The following is a 22,490-nucleotide window of genomic DNA, read 5'->3' as shown; positions in this document are numbered from 1 at the left end:
CTTTGCTTAAGGCCACAAAGGTTTTCTTCTATGTTTTCTTTTAGAAGTTTTTAGTTTTATATTTAAGTCTGTGATCTCTGACCCATTTGAAATTAATTTTTCTATACAATGTGAGATATGTATTCAAATCGCTATTTTTAAAATTGTATATAGATATCCAATTGTTCTAGCACAGTTGGTTGAAAGAGCTATCGTTTCTGTACTGCGTTTCCTTTACAACTTTGTCATAAATCAAATACTCTTGTATGTGGAGGTTTATTTTTTAATACTCTATATATTCTGTTTCATTTATGTATCTCTCTGGCTGTCGGTACCCCACTGTTTTGATCACTGTAGCTTTAAAATGTGTTGAACTCAGGTGGTAGTGTTAGCCCATCAAATTTCTTCTTTATCAGAATTGTTTTGACTGTTCTAGGAACTTTGCATTTATCTATGAATTTTTAAATGAGCTTGTCAGTTAATCCCTCCAAAAAAACTTCCTGGGATTTTTTGTTGCGTTTGCATTGAATCTATAGATCAGTTTTGGAAGAATGGATTGGATATCTTAACACTGAGTCTACCAAATAATGAATGAGGCATATCTCCGTTTATTTTGGTCCCTTCTAATTTCTCTGAGCAATGTTTTTAATTTTCAGTGTATGGTGTTCCTGATCTATTGTTAAGATTTTTCTTTAATTAGTTTATAATTTTTGAGGTTATTGCAAATGGTATTTTTTTTTTAATCAAATTCTGTTTCTTCCAAGCATATACAGAAACGTTACTTTTTGCATATTGGTCTTCTATCATACTACATTGCTGAACTCATTTAATAGTTCTGGTAACTTTTTTTAAGGTGTTGTCATATTTTTAACATATAAAAATGTAGATGTTCATGATGTCTGTGAATAAAGACAATTTTATTTCTCCTTCCCATCCTTTCCCTCTTCCTTTTTCTTCTCTTCTTCTTCCTCTTCCCTCTCCTTCGCTCTTTCCTCCTCTCCCCCTCCTTTCAACTGATGACTTAGGCTAAAACATCGAGAACCTCTCATATAGTGTTGAATAGAGGTGGTGAAAGCAGAAATCCCTTTGTTGTTACTCATCTTGCAACTCTTCTCTGATTCAGTCTTTTGTCATCAAATATGCTGTTAAGTATAGGTTTCTTATAAGTGCTCTTTATCAGGTTAAGGAAGTTCCCTTCTGTTCCAGTCTGCCTGTAATTCTTATTATGAATGGATGTTGAATATGTGTATCAAATTCAAGTCACTCATATGCACTTCTTTTGCATCTAGTAGTGATGAAAGTTTCTCATTTGTTCTTTTAATCTACTAATTGATTTTTGAATGCCAGCTTGACCTTGCACTAGGATAAACTATTTTTTGTTAGGATATACTTTCCTGTTTTATGTATTAGCTAATATTTTGTTAGGGAATTTTTGCCTCTCTTTTTTCCTGACAGGCAACTTTTTTTCAGATTATATTAAAACAATTACATGTCAATAATAAGAAAACAGTCTAATAAAAATGGACAAAAGATTTGTACAGATACTTAACAAAAGAAGCTATACATAGGGTTAATACAGACATGAAAAGGTGCTCAACATCATTAGTCATAGTCAGTTCAGTCACGTCCTACTCTTTGTGACCCCACGAACTGCAGCACGCCAGGCCTCCCTGTCCATCACCAACTTCTGGAATTTACCCAAACTCATGTCCATTGAGTTGGTGATGCCATCTAGCAATCTGTTGTCCCTTTCTCCTGCCTTCAATCTTTCCCAACATCAGGGTCTTTTCAGATGAGTCAGCTCTTTGCATCAGGTGGCCAAAATATGGGAGTTTCAGCTTCAACATCAGTCCTTCCAATGAACACCCAGGACTGATTTCCTAAAGGAAGGATGGACTGGTTGGATCTCCTTGCAGTCCAAGGGACTCTCAAGAGTCTTCTCTACCACCACAGTTTAAAAGCATCGATTCTTTGGTGCTCAGCTCTCTTTATAGTCCAACTCTCACATCCATACATGACTACTGGAAAAACCATAGCCTTGACTAGACGGACCTTTGTTGACAAAGTAATGTCTCTGCTTTTTAATATACTGTCTAGGTTGGTCATAACTTTCCTTCCAAGGAGTAAGCGTCTTTTAATTTCATGCTGCAGTCACCATCTGCGGTGATTTTAGAGCCCAAAAAAAGTGAGGTCAGCCACTGTAGCCATTGTTTCCCCATCTGTTTGCCATGCAGTGATGGGATGGGATGCCATGATCTTCGTTTTCTGAATGTTAAGCCAACTTTTTCACTCTTCTCTTTCACTTTCATTAAGAGGCTCTCTAGTTCTTCTTCACTATAAGGGAAATGCATAAATTAAATCCACAATCAGATACCACCCTCACACCCACTAGAAGGGTGATAATGAAGAAGACTGGCCCCACCATCCACTGGTGAGTGTACAGAGCAACTGACATGTTTATCCACTGTTTGTGGGAATAGAAGATGGTACAACACTTTGGAGAACATTTTGCCTTTATCTTATAATTATTAGGGATATTGTTCTGTAATTTTTTCTGAGGATATCTTTGTCAGATTGTGGTATTCAGGTTATGTCAAACTCAAATTAATTGAAAGGTGTTCTCTTTCCATTTTCTTAGAGTTTGTCTTTAATTTGTGTAATTATAATCTTAAATGTTTGAGAGAATTTACCAATAAACTACCAGGTTATTGCAAATGGTATTGGTTTTTGGAGGGTTTGGAGTTTTTATATAGGATTATTTTGTTTGAATATAAGTTGAATTTCTTTAATAAGTATAGGGTTATTCAAATTTTCTTCTTGTGTCTTGTTTGGTGAATTGTGTTTTTCATGTAATTGTTTTCTTTTTACTTTTTAATATAAAGCATTTCTTTAAAATTATTTTTAAAAAATGAACTAAGCTAATTCCTTTCTTAAAGGAAGCAGTAAGGAGAATATAATACACCAAAATAAATAAATAAATAAAAAATGCATGATGGTCTTGAGCATTTGGGTTAATTGAGTATTCTGGGGACTTGTGATTTACTCTACTCTTCTATGTTTTAGTGACTTTCAGCCCTGTTATTTGTATTGGTTATAAAAGTTACAGTTTTATGCCAAAGAAGCATATTGTAAACTTTAAATATAAATATAGAAGGCAGGGAAAATTGAATCTTCTCTGGCATTTTTGTTTTTTTTAAAACAGATTTGTTTTTCTTTAAACAAATATAAAATGGATGAAAACAGAAGAGTCACTGTTTGCTTAGAGGTTTTGTATAATCTCAGATTATTCTATAACAATCAGCCACTTTAAAGAAAGGTGATCTCTGAAACTCTACATTTTGTGTCTTTAAAATATTTTCTCCTTTTTAAGGCAAACAGTTCTGAATCTAAAGATTATCTCCAAGTTTGTCTTCGAGTAAGACCATTCACACAGCCAGAAAAAGAACATGAGTCTGAGGTTGGTGCTGAATTTAATTTTATAGTTTATTTCCATTAAGTGAGCACAATATCATCATTTTAATGTACTTGTTGTGGGTTTTTAATTATTTGTGTTCTAGGGCTGTGTGTATATTCTGGATTCACAGACTGTTGTCCTGAAGGATCCTCAGTATACTGCCCTTGGTCGTTTAAGTGAGAAAAGCTCTGGGCAGATGGCACAAAAATTCAGTTTTTCCAAGGTAGGTACCCATATGAAACTGAAAATTTTTCTTTTAAGATAAAAAGACTTGGCTTGAGCTAAATTGCTGCTGCTGCAGCTGCTAAGTCACTTCGGTCGTGTCCAACTCTGTGTGACCCCATAGACGGCAGCCCACCAGGCTCTCCCATCCCTGGGATTCTCCAGGCAGATACAGTGGAGTGAGTTGCCATTTCCCTCTCCAATGCATGAAAGTGAAAAGTGAAAGTGAAGTTGCTCAGTCGTGTCCGACTCTGTGCGACTCCATAGACAGCAGCCCACTGTCCATGGGATTTTCCAGGCAAGAGTACTGGAGTGGGGTGCCATTGCCTTCTCCAAAATTGCTACCTAATTGTATATAATGAACTCTACGCACCTGTGCAACTCCATAGACAGCAGCCCACCGTCCATGGGATTTTCCAGGCAAGAGTACTGGAGTGGGGTGCCATTGCCTTCTCCAAAATTGCTACCTAATTGTATATAATGAACTCTACACACCTTGTGCTTATGAAACTTAGATCTTAGGTTCTGGTATTTTTTTCTCAATGGTAGGGCTCAACTTTTAGGTGTATAAACATATAATTGGAAGTGAATAAATCATTGTAAAAATCTTACAGTCTCTTTGTGGTTGGTGGAAATGTTCTTTTAACAGTTTAGATGAAAGGTTATTGGCTGGATCAGATTTCTATCGTGAAAACTTTTGGCAGTAGTTAAACTAGGAATTGTATCTGTTGGGATTGGGGATATGTCAACTCTAAGAATGAGTCTTGTAAGACAGATCTTTTAAATATTAAAAATATTAAAGGGTAGAACTCATGACTATTAATTAACTTGAATTTTCTAAAACTACTTGTTTTAAAAAATGCTTGTTTAGGTTTTTGGCCCAGAAACTACACAGAAGGAATTCTTCCAGGGTTGCATTCTGCAGCCAGTTAAAGACCTCTTGAAAGGACAGAGTCGGCTGATTTTTACTTACGGGCTAACCAATTCTGGAAAAACTTACACGTTTCAAGGTAAATGGTTTTATTTTTGGTAGAAAGAAAAAAGGAAGCCCTAATATTTGCTCATTTTCATAATACTTATAGTTATGTTTCCATTACCTTGCAAATTTGCTCTGTTTTTAATAGTAATAGCATATTGAATGTGTATTGCCCATGGCTTTTAAATCAGATTGACTTAATTTGTAAAACTGCTTTACCCATATGATAGAGAATTAAAGATGATGAAAACTTGGGAAAAGGACTGATGTAACATAAGGAATTAAGCAAAGAAAACCAGGGAAACACTTTATATTTTATTTTACTTTTATACTTTGTGATAATGAATGATAGCCAGTTTTAAAATCGGATCTGAATGTAAAATTTCAAGTTTTACATCAGACTAATAGCTGATAAATGTCAGTTATACAATGAAAACCAAAGTGATGGAACACTGAGTAATCTGCAACTTTCCTCACTTTTTGTCTTAGCTTTTTACTCTTGCCTATTGGTGGTATAAAAGGAGTCTTGGTAGCTCAACAATGTTTCTTTACTCTTTCTTAGTACTTTGAGAGACTGTAAAACACAAATTCTTGTCATAGGCACAGAAGAAAATACTGGCATTCTTCCTCGAACTTTGAATGTATTATTTGATAGTCTTCAGGAAAGACTGTATACAAAGATGAACCTTAAACCACATAGGTCCAGAGAATACTTACGGTTATCACCAGACCAAGAGAAAGAAGAAGTCGCTAGCAAAAGTGCATTACTTCGGCAAATTAAAGAGGTATGGGAGTATTTTAGCAGATAAAATACACATAATTGTGACCTTTTATTAGCTCTTCAGTTTGTTTTCAGCCTGTATTGAAATAGCTTGTTGTAGTTGTTGTCTTTTCTTTGTGATTAAAAGCTTTTTTGAAGACATTTCTTCATTTTGTATTGTACAAACAGCTGAAATGTTTAAACAAAACAAATATAAATGTTCTTTAATCATTTTAGGTTGTTGTAGAAACAGCAACTTTCTATATACTGATTTTTTAAAATCCTTTTTCTATTTGTAAAAGTAATGTGTATATACAAAATCTAAACAAGAGGATATGAAAAATAAAAAATAATTTTCTATAATTTCATTTCTGAAGAGAAAAACTAATAGTAACAGATATGAGCATATCCTTTTTGGTCTTTTTCTCGGTATACCAAAAATAATAAAATCTACTGAGGTTTCTATGTACGTCTATACATTGTGTAGTCTGTGAGTCATGTCCGATTCTTTGTGACCCCATGGATTGTAGCCCCCCAGGCTCCTCTGTCCATGGGATTTCCCAGACAAGAATACTGGAGTGGGTTGCCGTTTCCTTCTCCAGAGCATATTCTGAACCCAGGGATTGAACCTGCGTCTCCACCTTGGCAGGCGGGTTCTTTACCACTGAACCACCGGGAAGTTCATCAGATCAGATCAGTCGCTCAGTTGTGTCCGACTCTTTGCGACCCCATGAATCGCAGCACGCCAGGCCTCCCTGTTCATCACCAACTCCCAGAGTTCACCGAGACTCACGTCCATTGAGTCAGTGATGCCATCCAACCATTTCATCCTCTGTCGTCCCCTTCTCCTCCTGCCCCCAATCCCTCCCAGCATCAGAGTCTTTTCCAATGAGTCAACTCTTCACATGAGGTGGCCAAAGTACTGGAGTTTCAGCTTTAGCATCATTCCTTCCAAAGAAATCCCAGGGCTGATCTCCTTCAGAATGGACTGGTTGGATCTCCTTGCAGTCCAAGGGACTCTCAAGAGTCTTCTCCAACACCACAGTTCAAAAGCATCAATTCTTCGGCACGCAGCCTTCTTCACAGTCCAACTCTCACATCCATACATGACCACAGGAAAAATCATAGCCTTGACTAGACGAACCTTTGTTGGCAAAGCAATGTCTCTGCTTTTGAACATGCTGTCTAGGTTGGTCATAACTTTCCTTCCAAGGAGTAAGCGTCTTTTAATTTCATGGCTGTAGTCACCATCTGTAGTGATTTTGGAGCCCAGAAAAATAAAGTCTGACACTGTTTCCACTGTTTCCCCATCTATTTCCCATGAAGTGGTGGGACCGGATGCCATGATCTTTATCTTCTGAACGTTGAGCTTTAAGCCAACTTTTTCACTCTCCACTTTCACTTTCATCAAGAGGCTTTTGAGTTCCTCTTGACTTTCTGCCATAAGGGTGGTGTCATCTGCATATCTGAGGTTATTGATATTTCTCCCGGCAATCTTGATTCCAGTTTGTGTTTCTTCCACTCTAGTTTTTTCTCATGATGTACTCTGCATATAAGTTAAATAAGCAGGGTGACAATATACAGCCTTGACGAACTCCCTTTCCTATTTGGAACCAGTCTGTTGTTCCATGTCCAGTTCTAACTGTTGCTTCCTGACCTGCATACAAATTTCTCAAGAGGCAGATCAGGTGGTCTGGTATTCCCATCTCTTTCAGAATTTTCCACAGTTTCTTGTGATCCACACAGTCAAAGGCTTTGGCATAGTCAATAAAGCAGAAGTAGATGTTTTTCTGGAACTCTCTTGCTTTTTCCGTGATCCAGCTGATGTTGGCAATTTGGTCTCTGGTTCCTCTGCCTTATCTAAAACCAGCTTGAACATCAGGAAGTTCATGGTTCACATATTGCTGAAGCCTGGCTTGGAGAAGTTCATATACACACGTAAATATAGTCATATATAAACAGTTGTGTATATCTTTATTCCTTTTTTTATATGTGGGATAATGGTCTTTTATTTGAACAAAAATGAGATTTTATAGACATTCTATAACTTGCTCTTTCATTTAACATATCATAAATCTGTTACTACATTAGTTCACGTGTCTCATCGGTTGGTTTTTTCCTTTTTTTAAAATAATTTTTTATTAAAACATGTTTTAATAAAGTTATACTTGTCTATTTTTTCCTTCTGTGCCTTTTGGATTTTGTGTTATGTTTTTGCATGTTTATTCTAAAATTGTTAAAAACTAGTAATCTTTTTGGATATATTGAAAACACTGATGGGGATTTATTTTTAAATAATTTAGAAATCAGGGTTTCAAAGTAGTGTTGCTCAGTAGAGAGTAAAGTTCAGAGTCCATGATTATGCTCTCTGAAAGTAAAATAATATTTTAACAAGATTTGTGGAGATTGGTGGATATTTGTATAGATAATTCATAGAGGAAATTCAAGTCATTAATATTGAAAAAAAAATTCTCCAACAGGTTATCTAGTTAAAATATTATTTTGCCTGTGAAATTATTAAAATATTAAAAACTTGAGATCATATTTTCTTTTTTAAAAATCTCTTTTTATTGAGGTTGCTGTACAGTATTATATGTTTCAGGTATATGACATGAGATACACACTTTCACTTCCATAGATTGATTGTAAACTGTATTTCTCCAAAGCAATTTAGCAGTACTATATTATGAGTGAGAACCTAAAAAAAAGTTCATTATCTTTTCATCTATCAATTCAGATTAAGGTATATAGCCTAAGGGAACAATTAAATTACAGAAAGAAAAAATATACTAAGGTGTTTATCTTAATAGTATTTAATTAAGTCATTTCACATCACATCTAGTCAGTTATGCAGCCACAAATGTTTGTTAATAATTTTTAATTTTATAGAGAGAAAGCTTACAATGCAATCAGTGTAGGGAAAAGAATAGAAAGGAATATATTGAGATATTAATAGTAATTGCCTCTGAGTGGCAGGGATCATATATGACGGTATTCCTTTGAATATTTTCTGTAGTTTCCCCAAATTTCTTATTAGGTTGTTGAATTGAGTAGATGTAAGGCTGGTGACTTATTTGGATAGGTAATGAATTTACTGGTTATTTAATCTTAACAAAAAACATTTTTTAACTTAAGAAATCTTTTTCAGGTTGTTATGCATAATGACAGTTATGGTGCTCTTTATGGTAAGGTTTCCTTTCTCATATACTTTTAAGATGTTGATTATTTAAAAGACTTTTAATTTTTGAATCACTTCTGGTGATTTAATTTCTTTAATGACACAGTCAATAATACTTCAAAAGTGGTACATAACTATATGAAATGCCAGTCACCATAAGGTTTTATTTGGATTTAATAACTGATTGTTACTGATTGTTAACTTTTACTGATTGTTAACTTTTATGTTGAATTCAAGAGTGGCACTATTTTTTTCTCTGTCCTTTACGTTTAATTTCATTTTGGTTTGTTAACATATTTGCAAAACAAAAAAGCCAAATTTTGGTTAACACAAATATTTTTATCTGCTTTGGTCCAAAAAAATTTGGACACTGCTAATTAGAAGATTTGTATACTTAAGTTTTTCAAGCTGGGGAATCTTAAAAGATAATGAGATAATAGCCTATTATCTTATTTAATTTTGTGATTATCTTTTTTTTATTTTCTGTAGGAAGTCTAACAAACTCTTTGAGTATCCCAGAGTTTGAAGAATCCATGAAAGATTGTGAACACTCAAACTTGAACATAGATATTAATAGAAAATTTTCTGTGTGGGTATCTTTCTTTGAGATTTACAACGAATGTATTTACGATTTGTTTGTTCCTGTATCATCTAAGTTCCAAAAGAGAAAGACACTGCGCCTTTCCCAAGATGTAAAGGGCTATTCTTTCATAAAAGGTATACTGATGAGTATTGTTTCCTTTTTTGCTCTGAAGTTTCTTTCTAGGCTTTGTTATAAGAAAGCAGACTGGAAATTGAAAGTTTTTATACTATTTATTAATAGCAAGATAGTAAGAGTAGTTTGTGCTTTGAAAATATGTTTTGGAATGTTCATTAAATCTGAAGGTAAGAGGGTTTAGTAATTTGTTTCTGGAGTATTATTGATTGGATTTTAGGGAATAGGAAAAGCTGTATGTGTATATTCACATTATTCTGCTGCTCTGTAACAGTATTCAGACCTTGGAGTTACTAGGTATACCACAGTGGTATTTTTCCAACCTTTTAAAAATCACTACCCTACAGCAGGAAATACTTATTAATGACATCATGATTCTCCACCTGCACGCATGTGTGTGTGTGTATGCATATTTACAATTGAAAATGATCATTATATTTACCCTCATTGCAAGGAATACACTTTGGTGTTTTGTACATTCTACTTCATTTTTACAAAATGCTAGTTATGGCTCAAGAAATTTGATTTCATGACTCACAAATGAATTGCAATCTATCTAAAATCTCATAGCTAGTTACTTATCTAGGTTTACTCTGTAATGTACTTTGTCTTTTTTTTTTTTTTTTCCGATGTCTAATTCTGAGGAATCTTAACCTATTTTTAATTTTCCCTTTGGCAAACTGTTGAAGAACATTTACTTTTTGTGTTTATGCTAGAAAATCATTATAATATCCTCGTCTTGTGTATTTATTTTCTAGTGGAATATGAGATAGCTGAGTTGGCTATACCTAGGACGTGTTATTAAAAGAAAGATTTCATTATATGTCTTTAGGAAAGAGATTACAAATCTTCAAAGAGATTACATTATATAGCAAATGCTGTACATTTGTAAATTGATATGTGCCTCTTTATTTTTTAAAGATCTACAGTGGATTCAAGTATCTGATGCCAAAGAAGCGTATAGACTTTTAAAGCTAGGAACAAAGCACCAGAGTGTTGCTTTCACAAAACTGAACAATGCTTCTAGTAGAAGGTAAGGAGTAAATCTTGTGGTATAAGCCTGACCTGAGGCACCCAGGTGTTCTGTGCTAATTTGAAAGTGAAAGTGAAAGTCACATAGCCCCGTCGGACTCTGCGATCCCATGGACTGTAGCCCGCCAGGCTCCTCTGTCCGTGGAATGCTACAAGCAAGAATACTGGAGTGGATTGCCATTTCCTTCTCCAGGGATCTCCCCGACCCATGGATTGAACCTGGGTCTCCTGCATTGCACGCAGATTCTTTACCAACTGAGCTTATAGGGAAGCCCTAGTAGCTGTGCTTATTTAAATACAACTAATTTAAGATTAAATCAGACAGTAGGTTGTCTGATAAGATTATCAGGACTAATTTCATGTTCTAACATACAATTTACTAATTTGCACTCAAAGTGAAGTATTTTTATTCTTTCTATACGTGAATATCTAAGCTCAATGTTTTAATTGCCTGTAATATAGGACATTTCTCTGGGTTTTTTCTGCTTACTCCATGAACATAGACACTATAAATACTGAGTTAGGCCAGTATTTCAAAGGGCTAAGGAAGGATGTTTTAATGAAAGGGATTGGAGAATGAGAAACAAAAGGATGTTAAGTTTGAACAGTGAGATACTTAAAACAGATTTTCTCTTAAAGGGGAAAGAGCCCCGTCTCCCATGTATGGCTTAAGGACAACATATAATCCAGATAAGCCAATATTTAGTAGGCATCTAAGCCAAATGTATACTTGGCTTGATTCAAGTGATTTAGCTGTACATTATACCTAAAAGTAATACCTTTGTAAGCAAATTGAGACTTTATTATGAATTACTTCATTCATAGAAGTTGGAATGTTGAGAAGAGTAAATTTGAAGGGTCTGGGGCTAAGTGAAAGAAAGATAAGCTCTTTGGTTTTAGTAGTTGAGTGTTATGTAGGTGGCAGTGGAGCACTAAACTGAGATACCTGACGGCTAGTTGGAGAATGTAGTACTGTGATGATGGCCAGTATTAGGGTGAAAATAGATATTGATGTAGATGCTTGCCTCTCCTATTAGAATGCAGAAATAAAGAAGGAATGATAATATGTAATCTTTGTTTATTTCTTTTAGTCACAGCATATTTACCATTAGAATATTACAGATTGAAGATTCAGAAATACCACATGTAATACGAGTCAGTGAGTAAGTTGAGCATTGTTTAAATTGTTATTATTTTGAATTTTTTTGTTTTGAAGAATTTTTTAAAGTTTTTTTCCTTTGGTTAATTTAGATTGTCTTTATGTGATCTTGCTGGCTCAGAACGAAGCATGAGGACACAGAATGAAGGTGAAAGGTTAAGAGAGACCGGGAATATCAACACTTCTTTATTGACTCTGGGAAAGTGTATCAGTGTTTTGAAGAATAGCGAAAAGTCAAAGTAAGAGTTGCTGAACATGTTATCAGCATATCAAGGATTATATTAATAATATTTACACTTTCAGCTTTGCTAGTTTTAGAAAGTTCTTTTGTTTTTAACTTGCTTCTTACATAATGACTAGGAATGATAGAAATGAAAAGCATTATCAGTCAATGCCAGTGACTCAGGTAAACACAGTATTTTCTATAGCAAATATGTATCAACAGACAACTTAGATAATAAGCTTCTAATGCTGGTTTATTAACAGACTTTGAAACCATATTATTCTTATTAATGCACTGTGTTTTTCTGGATGTAGATTTCTGTATTAACTAGCATTTTAGGCTAAGTAAATGATAAATCCAACCTTTACCATTTTCTAGTTAAGGTTTATATATTGCATAATTGCTATACACTAGAGAACACAACCCACTTCATTGTGACTTCCTTTACATTTTGCCTAGTTGGTTATTATTGTCAGTATTAATAATAATAGTAGCAGTGTTTAAAGAAAACAACATGAATAAACAGAAAATGACTAGTACAAATGAAACTAATCACTAACCTAGAATTTAAGTCCATGGTTGTTATGTTATTTCTTTGTAAAATTTATCAGTATCCTGACTTCACAAGACTTGTTTTAACTTTTGATTTTTTGAAAATTTTTTCCATAGGTTTCAACAGCATGTACCTTTCCGGGAAAGTAAATTGACCCACTATTTTCAAAGTTTTTTTAATGGTAAAGGGAAGATATGTATGATTGTCAACATTAGCCAATGTTCTTTTACCTATGATGAGACACTCAATGTGTTGAAGTTCTCAGCCATTGCACAAAAAGTAAATATAGCTAAATTTCAGAATTTGTTAAGCTTTGTATTATTAGAGTAGTAATGATTTTTTTTTCTTAGAGTAGATAATACATTTTGCACTTACAGCTGTAAACCTAGAAAATAATTGAAAATTAAAAATGTAATATTTGAGTAGTAGGCATAGGAAAAAAATTGAAAGTTACCCCTGCTTAAGAGAAAATGACCTCAGTAATAAATAACTTACCCATTACAAATTGCAAGTACGCAGCGAACTATATGCTCTGCTGTCCGTCTGGCTTATATAGTGGCTAATCAGGAAACCACCTGCTGGGAATAGTACTAAGACCTTAACCCAGGAAAGTAGATTTATATGTAGTATACATGTGTAATTAGCTTTTTTCTTATCAAATATGTATTTGAGTATGCTAATTCCTTCTATATTTGGATAGATTTTTCTTTTTAATTCTCAAGTTGTCATTTGACTTAAATTTATAATTGTTTTTTCTTTGTTGACAGTTTTTGCCTTTGTTTTAAAAGTTACATTCAATATTTTACCAGGTTTATGTTCCAGATATTTTAAATTGCTCTCAAGAGAAATCATTTGGACCTGTCAAATCTTCTCAAGATGAATCATTAGATATTAATAATTCAGATAATAAAATACTAAATGAAAAAAGATCCACGATTTCATGGGAAAGTAGCCTAGAAGATGTGGTGGAAGATGAAGATTTGGTTGAGGATCTAGAAAAAGCTGAAGAAAAGCAGAATGTGGAAACTGAATTTATTGATGAAGATCTAGATGATACATTAGAGGATGATAAGGCTTTTAGTAGCCATGCGGGGAAGAGAGTATGTATTAACTCATACTTCTAAAATTGGCTTATTTATTATTCTGAAGTTTTGGTTAGTAATTCTTAAGGCTCTTTCTCCCATTTTTTCCAACAATACACTAAGTTTATCTTTCATTACATGTTTTGAAAGTTGCCATTTCCTTCTCCAATACATGAAAGTGAAAAGTGAAAGTGAAGTCGCTCAGTCATATTTGACTCTTAGCGACCCGATGGACTGCAGCCTACCAGGCTCCTCTGTCCATGGGATTTTCCAGGCAAGAGTACTGGAGTGGGGTGCCATTGCCTTCTCCAAATATAATGAATACTCATTTGCATTTCATCTGGATTTGCTAGTTGTTAAAATTTTACCATTTTTATATTCTCTTTCTGTGAGTGTGAATACACATCTTTTTTGCCTGTATCATTTGAAAACAAGATGCAGACATAATGACACCTTACAACTAACTACTTCAGCATGTTTCCCAAGAACATGGGCGTGTTCCTCACAATCAAAAGGCCATTTTCATACCTAAGCACTTTCACATTAATACAGTAACATAGTGTTGTATTGTCGATATCGAGATTTCTCTAGTGGTCCAAGTATTTCCTTTCATAGCCACTTTGTTTTTGATCTACAATTCAATACATTGCTTTTGATTATCACGTTTCTTTAGTTAATCTCTAATCTAGCATAGATATTTTTGAAAACTTGTGGTTAATTGTCTTGTAAAAAACCTCCAGTCTGGATCATCTTATTATCATAAGATAATTATCATAAGATGATCCAGGTTTAACACTTTAGGCAAGCTTGTTATATATATGAAGTTCTGAATTTCCCATTGAATCACATTAGGAGGCAGAGTGTCTAATTTCTCCATTTTTGGTGAAGCCAAGTTTTAGTTAACTCGGTGTTGTGTTTCAGGTCTCTTTTCATTGTTCCCCAGTATCGTTTCACCCTGTGATTTTAGCATACTCCTCCAAAATTTTACCTTGCAGTCTTAAGTACAAGAGTGCAAAATGTGTGCCTAGTACCGATTATTCTATTTTAAAAAATCACTTGATCATCTTATATTTATAGAAACAAATAAGATTTAATGGTGTTTCTTATAATTTCTGTCCAAATAAAATTCATACATATATTTAAGTTTCATTAATCCTGAAATACGGCTTCCCAGGTGGCTCAGTGGTAAAGAATTCGCCTGCCAGGGCAGGAGATGCAGGTTTGATTCCTAGGTCAGAAAGATCTCCTGGGGAAGGAAATGGCAACTTGCTCTGATATTCTTGCCTGGAGAATCCCATGGACAGAGGAACCTCGCGAGCTACAGTCCATGGGGTTGTAAAGAGGCGGACACGACTGAGTGACTGAGCACGCATGCACACAGTTCTGAAATATAGATCATGTCCACATTACTGGTTCCCCTCATTAACTGACTTGAGTGGTGTTGACACATCTGACATCATAGTACTCTTTTGGACTATAGACGTTTAAATAGATCAGTGATGTATTGAGTTAAATACTCTCATCTTAATAGTTTATTCCAGTGTCCCTGAAAGCCACTGTTGTGCCTGTGTTGCTTAGGAATGAAGATGAAAGCTTCAGATGCCATTAGTCCTAGTTTATCTGGTCACCATGTGATTGAACATGCTTTACCCTGGATCTCTGTAATGTAGTACTTCCCTCAGTGAAAAACTAGGCTAAGTTGTTAATAGTCGTCCTTTAATTTTTTTTTGATCTCAAAACTGAAGTTTATATATCAATGTAATGTTTGTTAAACTTACTAAGTTAGTCATTTATGAATTTATTAAGGAAAAATAATGTCATTTATGTAGGATTATGTAGTGTAAATGCATATCTTATAATATTTACTAGGTACTTCAAAATTAAAATTTTATCCAAGTTTTTTGTAATACTTCTCAAAATTAAAATGATTAGGCTTCTCATGCTTCACATTGTTAGCATTTTATTAATTAGAGGGTTGTGAGTATTAAAGATCATTATGAAATTATTAAAGATCGTTATGAAATATATTGATAGTAACATATCTATGCTTAAAATTCATTTAACTTGAATAACCAACCAGAATTTTTTTCACTCAATACTTTATCATATACTAACAGTGGTAGAAAACTAGTTGTTGAGAATTACTGAAAGAAACCAATTTCCCAAGGTTTTCATACAGATTTCTCTGAGTCTCCCACATTTCTTCTTCCATGTGAAAAGTGAAAGTGTTAGTAAGTCGTGTCTGACTCTCTGTGACCCCGTGGACTGTGCCTGCCAGGCTCCTCTGTCCATGGGATTTCCCAGGCAGAAATTCTGGAGTGGCTTGCCATTCCCTTCTGCAGAGGATCTTTCCCACCCAGGGACTGAACCTGGGTCCCCTCCATTGCAAATGGGTTCTGTACCATCTGAGCCAATAGGGAAGCCCCTCTTCTTCAATAGTTACTGTGAGTTACTATTAAATATTTATTGTTTTGAACAGTGGGAAAAGTCTGTGGTTATTTAAAATTATAAAAATATTATATAATCATGACAGAGTCTAGAAAAAGAAAAAGGGAAATAAATATAAATGTCTCTAAATCTACTTATCGTGTTAATAGATTTTTACTGTTTGTTACAATATTGTTAACTGATTTTCTTCATTTAAAAATAAATTGTGGAAATTATGAATTGTAAATATGTCATCATAATTCATTACAGTAGTTTCACTGTATGATGGTGCTATAGTTGAACCCATTTCTTAAGTTTGACTTTCAAGTTGCATTTTACTTTTTTTTTTTTGTTTACATATAACCACTCATTGTTGCAAAAAACACAGTGTCTATTTTATAGCCAAAATATAAAATTATTTCCTCAGTAGAAGTTCTTAGAATTTCAAAGTCAAGATATCTGTAAAATATTTTCAAATATAAAGTTGAGAAAGTGAAAGATCTGTAGCTTTGAGAGAGTTTATTAGTTTCTTATTGAGAAACTTTAATCAGAAACCTTAAAAAAAGGCTATCAGGCTGTTTTCTTGACTGCTATAATTTACATACCTATACTGGCTATAATGTCAAATTTTAATTGTTTTATTGTTTATTGTCCATGTTAAATGATTAATTATGTGTGTGCTTTCAAAGACAGAGTTGTTGCTTACATTTGGATAGTTATAGAAACCCAATAAAATATGTAATATCTCCCTTTGCCATTTTGAAAACTGGGGATTCACAGTAACTGCTCTGTGTAACATGTCAGCTTTATATTTTGACAGACTAACTTTAAACTCAGACTTAAGCATTTACCACAGACTTGGTCCTTACTTTCCCTACCTAGGAAATTTGAGTGCTCCTACTAAGTATAAAAAGGGTTGTGTAGATTAAATGAAATAAAATATGAACTCCCCAAAGTAGTTCCTAGTAGATAATAGATGCTCAAATTTTCTTTTCTCTTCATTCTTTGTGTAACCAGACAGACATTTGAACTGTGTTTCTAAAATGTGGTGAGACGAACTTGATTTTTCACATTAATCAATCTCTGCATATACATAGTTTTTAGTGAAAATACTATCTTTGTTAAAAAGAAACATAGTAATGAAAAGTTTTATTTTTAAACACATGGAATATCTTTCTCTTGGAATTTATTTGCTTTTTAATTAGAATTTTAATATTTATATTTTAGAAACTTCTGGATTTAATAGAAGATTTGAAAAAAACTAATAAAAATGAAAGAAAGGAAAAAGTTAACATTGGAATTTAAAATTGTGACGAAGTTACACAGGAGTTTACTCAGTATTTGGCCCAACGAGAAGCTGACTTTAAGTAAGTTTTTTTGTTCATGTCTAATAAAAATTGAAAATTTTATTTACTTGTGAAAAAAATTTATTTTTGCTTTTTTATATTAGGTGACTTCTAAACTCTAACCTTTATGCAAGCTTGAAAATAGCTATTACTAATCCCCATGGTGACTGTGAATTATATATGAGTGAGCATTTAAATTGACTTTTAATTTATAAGTCTTTTTATTTACTTTCTGAGCTCAGATGGTAAAGAATCTGCCTTCAATGCAAGAGACCTGGGGTCTATTCCTGGGTCAGAACGATCCCCTGGAGAAGGACATGTCAACCCACTTCAGTATTCTTGCCTGGAAAGTCCCATGAACAGATGAGCCTGGTGGGCTAGTCAGTGGGGTCTCAGAGAGTTGGATACGACTCAGCAACTAACATTTTCACACTTTTACTTTAATTTATAATGTGCTTAACCTTAGAAATTTAAAATAAAAATGTAAAGTAGTGGTTTTTCTGTTTCTTAATGGGATTTATTTCTGTTATAAAGGGAAACTCTCCTTCAGGAACGAGAAATTTTAGAAGAAAATGCTGAATGTCGTTTGGCTATTTTCAAGGATTTGATTGGTAAATGTGATGCTCAGGAGGAACCAAAGAATGAAGATCATGCCATAAAAGATGAAACTGAAGTATGTTAACTGAAATATTAAATACATGAAGTATAGGTACCAGGATTTAGTATATAACATCAGTGATAATTTAATATACTTCAGAATTTAAAAAACCACTTAATATGTAACTTTAAGTAAGTGTGCTTTGTTAGGAATATAAACACAAATAGTTTAAGTATAGCTATTGAACTTAGGAAAAAGTAGCTTTTACGTTTATATCTCAGTTTGGTGTTGCTTGAGTCATTGTGTTGTTTGTAGGTAGATTGCTTTTTGTCTGATTATGGGATACCCACTCAGATTTGTTTTAAACTCAAGAATTTTATGGGGCTGACAGACTTGTGGGATCATTTAATTCTATTCTGATTAAAACAAAAATATATATAGAAAAATCATTCTTGCTTGGCTGAATAACCGTTCTCTACTGTTTAGGAAACATTTTTCTTTTCTGCTGCTTCTATGGAAGCTGAAATTAATCATATCTTTTTGGAATGGTTGGTTGTTTTTGTTTTGCTTTGTTTTTTAATTACTCAGTTCAGCGGTCCACGATGATAATGTCTAGGCTCTTGCCCTCAAACCATCATTCTGTGTCCCTGACATAGTTTGGGATTCAGTCTGAATTGTGAAAATGAGGATTTGTTTCTTCAGCTTACCCAAAAAATATTTTAAAGACTCATATGACTAAGAGTATACCTGAACTAGGTAATTATAATTGTTCTGTAAACTGTACATAAACAACGTACAGTTTATGACATTGTTCTTATGGAGAAATAAGTCTCATGTTCCATAAAATAGAAGATGACTAATGGAACACATCTTTTTCATATTTGGAGCTACTTCTATATAAGAAAACATAAACATGTCTATAGTCACCTAATAGAAAAACATAAATAATATGTTTAAAAAATTGTAAGTTGTGCATTTGTTTTGCTATTTGTTTTTAAAACATGCTAGATGGTACCACACTGAAGTAGTGAAAGCCACTGTTAACATTAGGCATGTGGTTTTTGCTATTTTTAGGAAGGACATAATTATGTAGGAATTGAAGATATTATTGATTCTCTTCAAGATGATGTCACTGGTATTAAGAAACAGGCTGAAATTGCTCACTTATATATTGCATCTCTTGCTGACCCCCAGGAAGCTATTGCTTGTTTAGAAATAAAGTTTAATCAAGTTAAAGCTGAATTAGCTAAAACCAAAGAAGAATTAATCAAAACCCGAGAAGAGTTAAAAAAGAGAGAAAGTGGTAAGTGGTTGTATTATATCCCTATGTAGATGTTACAAATTCTTAAAAAGACAGTTGGTAAGTATGAGATTTATGCAGCTTATTTACAAAGTGGTCAGAAAATGATGGAGGTAACATTTAATATTTTACCATTTGTATGAGTTTACAGTAATTTACTAGTAAAAATATATTTTTCCTTTTCTTTACTTTTAGACTAATATTACTAGAAAATAGACTTTCAGGAAAACCCAAAACCTAAGTGTAGCTTTATTAGCAAATTAAGAAATCTCATAGGAAATTGTAAAGCTGTGAAGTTTGTTCATTTATGTGTGTGTGTGTGTGTGTGTGTGTGTGGTGGTGGGGGACTGGGAGGACTTGTCACATCTGAGTTTCAAGTGTTAGATGAAATACGCTGCCCTTTTCTGTGTGAACAAGATGGGTGGAAAATAGCAGATAAGTGATGCCTCATTATGAAGTGGATCAGAAAGGTATAAGCTACTTCTCTTCTGACATTATTCCAGAAATTTCCTACTATTGAGCAGATGGCATTCATTTTTGCCCTGGGTTTTGAAAGTAGCTTTTTCAGAAACAGTATTTTCTGGTGGTAGAATTTGTAGCTGTTTGTGTACTTTTAGTGCTGTGAAAATTCTTTTTCCTGAGTATAACAATGAAGTGTCTACTGTAGCAGCTTATGTTTCATGTTTATTTAGTGATATATTTTTTTAGGTGCTTAGATATTTATTTTTAATATTCTTACTTTTTCAGAATCAGAAATTAATTTAAATTCATTGGTTCAAGAGCTTGAGAAATCTAATAAGGTAATGCGTTTAAGCTTTATTTTATCTTAATAAGGAAATTAATAAGTAAAATTGACAGTATGGATAATTAATGAGTATATAAGTGACTTCACTCTCATACCTCTTTCCACATATGGTCTCTGGAAAGTTTCTTGGTCTTTCCAGAAAAGATTTTATTTGTATATGTGTATATATATGTGTGTGTATGTGTGTAACATACATCTTTTAAAAAATTTATACAAATAGGATTGTAGTTCTGTGTCTTGCTTTCTTCCTTTAGAAGGCATCTTAGATCTGTATGTGCTGCCAGAGAATCATCTCTATGTCACTCTTTTACCAGGTACATTGTATTGAATAGATTATTTAAATAGTATTTATCTTGTCTGAAGTTACTGTTTTAAAATTTAGGATATGGCCTGATCAGTGTGCAGCATCAGAATCTGAAAAATCTCTTGCACTTTATACCTTCAGATCAGATAATTACTCTAAGTGGTTGTAGATGGATTTGACATTGTTAGATCTAAGTATGAAATTGCAGGGATACATAGAGGTGAAGTGAATTTAAAACTCTAAACTTAATATTTTTCCTGACCTTCTCTTAACTTACATTTGTTCTTCTAAAGAGCTGAATATTTTAACATATGATCAGATATAAATAATTCGAAATCTTGGCATCTAATACCCAGTACTTAAAAAGATAACCAAAATAATGTACTCAATACAAGACATTTTAGCTGTTGTTTAGACAGTTCCTATTCTCCTTTCCTTTTATTTTTTTCCTATTTATAAAAATAGCTGCTAGTTGTAAACATACTGTTATATTAAACTATGTAAAATAGAAGGTACAGTAGTCCCCCGTAATGTCTCTCTTACATTGAAAACAAATCCAAACCAACTTGGTTGGTAGCTCTTAGAGATTATTTTATGTATATATACACATAACTACACACATATATGTATTTTTTATAGAACATTTTCTATGAACTCTTTTAAGTTCTTTAGTTGTCTAAGTCTCACAACAACCTTATGATGCAGATACTGTTATTTTTTTATGTAGGCATTAAATAACTTGCTTGAGGTTCACAACTAGAAAGTAGAGAAGCTTGGAATCAAACCCAGATCATGTGACTCCTGATTCCTCTTATCCATTATGATGTATTGCTTCTCTTTCATTTTATATTTAGGCATGTTAATTTTTTAAATGAAAATAAAGTCATGCTATGCATAGTGTATTGCTGTTGTTTTGTTTTGTTTTGTTTTGTTGCTTAATCTTAAAATTTGAAGCAGTTCTAAACTGTATCATATTTGCATTCTAGTTATCCCCAAAGTACATTGACTAAACTTTGTTTTTTTCCTTCCCAAAGAAAATAATTATGCAGAATCAAAGAATTCAAGAGTTGATGGATAAAATTGACCAAAAAGAGGATACTATTAACAAATTTCAGAACCTAAAATTTCATATGGAAAACACATGTAAAGGCAGTGTAAGAATCTAATTTTATTTGTGTTATAAATTAAAGAAAGAATATGTTTTGTTTGGTTTAAAATAATTTAAAATAGCTTATACAACTTGAGACTAATTCACTAAGAATGTTGACTTGCTTATCTTGGCATTGAATGCAATTCACTATTGCACCGAGATGAATTTTTGAAAACTTAGAAGATGGCAGTTTGATCTCTACAAACTAAGCTATGAATGCTTTGTACATAAAAGGGACAAGACCGTGTAGCCCTTAGAAGTTTAAGCCTCAGCAAACTGGATGAGGAGCTCTGGGGTGAAAGAAACTTAAATGTGCTTTGATTCCACAGGTCATAAAGATCTGTATCTCTCTGTAGCTCTACTCTATTGATATATCTGTCTATATCTGTATGTCCATCTCTGTAGAACTATAAATGACATTAGGTTTTAGAAGCTTGTTTCTAGTTTGTACAGTTTTGCTAAAGTTCATCTATTTAATAGCAGGGATATTTTCTTTTAAAAATTACATTATTAACTATAGCATATAAAGCCTTTATGGGCTTGTCAGGGCTCAGCAGTGAAGAATCCGCTTGCCATGCAGGAGGTATGGATTCAATCCCTGGGTCGGGAAGATCCCTGCAGAAGGAAATGGCAACCCAGTCCAGTGTGTCTTGCCTGACGAATCCCATGGACAGAGGAGCCTTGTGGGCTACACTCCATACTGTTGCAAAAGAGTTGGACACGACTCAGTGACTAAAATATAAACTACAGTGTTTTAAGGGTTTTTAAGTAGCCTTTCATAAATAGAAATTTAGGTAATTTTATATTTAGTTAGTTTAGGATTGGATGATCAGCCTGTCTTTTAGTTGTTTTATTAAACAATGGTTTTTGGCTTTCTTTTATATTCATTTTTTATTGCAGTACCTTCAAATTATTTTTTGACATATTGTTAATAACACAATAGGTTGAGTAAATTAATAGCTAAAATTCTCTGCTTTTGTATGTCTTTTCTCTAACAGAGGCAAGCGTGGTATACAGTAGTTCCCCTTTATCTGCAATTTCAGTTTCTGTGGGTTAACCAAGGTCAGAAGGATTAAATGAAAAATGCCTGAAATAATTCATGAGTTTTACATTGTGTGCTGTTCTGAGTAGTATGGTGAAAGCTTATGCCATATTGCTCCATCCTGCCTGGCCTGACTCATCCCTTTGTCTAGCATATCCCTCCTGTTAGTCTTGTTTATCAGATTG

At 33.5% G+C, this 22,490-nt stretch overlaps 1 protein-coding gene across 1 annotated transcript in view; it reads left to right on the top strand.

The window, feature by feature from the left end:
- Positions 1-22,490, top strand: part of KIF20B (kinesin family member 20B) — an 84,652-nt gene that overhangs the window by 10,821 nt on the left and 51,341 nt on the right. Inside the window, 16 exon segments of the mRNA XM_070363490.1 lie at positions 3,350-3,436; positions 3,537-3,656; positions 4,527-4,665; positions 5,232-5,416; positions 8,540-8,576; positions 9,059-9,286; positions 10,206-10,317; positions 11,408-11,479; positions 11,568-11,714; positions 12,368-12,530; positions 13,061-13,351; positions 16,988-17,127; positions 17,641-17,779; positions 18,779-19,007; positions 19,752-19,804; positions 21,148-21,267. Of these exon segments, the coding sequence (XP_070219591.1) occupies positions 3,350-3,436; positions 3,537-3,656; positions 4,527-4,665; positions 5,232-5,416; positions 8,540-8,576; positions 9,059-9,286; positions 10,206-10,317; positions 11,408-11,479; positions 11,568-11,714; positions 12,368-12,530; positions 13,061-13,351; positions 16,988-17,127; positions 17,641-17,779; positions 18,779-19,007; positions 19,752-19,804; positions 21,148-21,267 (2,262 nt within the window).

This window comes from Bos mutus, chromosome 26 (assembly GCF_027580195.1).
Source record: "Bos mutus isolate GX-2022 chromosome 26, NWIPB_WYAK_1.1, whole genome shotgun sequence".
NCBI lineage: Eukaryota > Metazoa > Chordata > Mammalia > Artiodactyla > Bovidae > Bos > Bos mutus.
The sequence above is the reverse complement of the archived record's forward strand: the minus strand, read 5'-3'. Positions and strand labels throughout refer to the sequence as shown.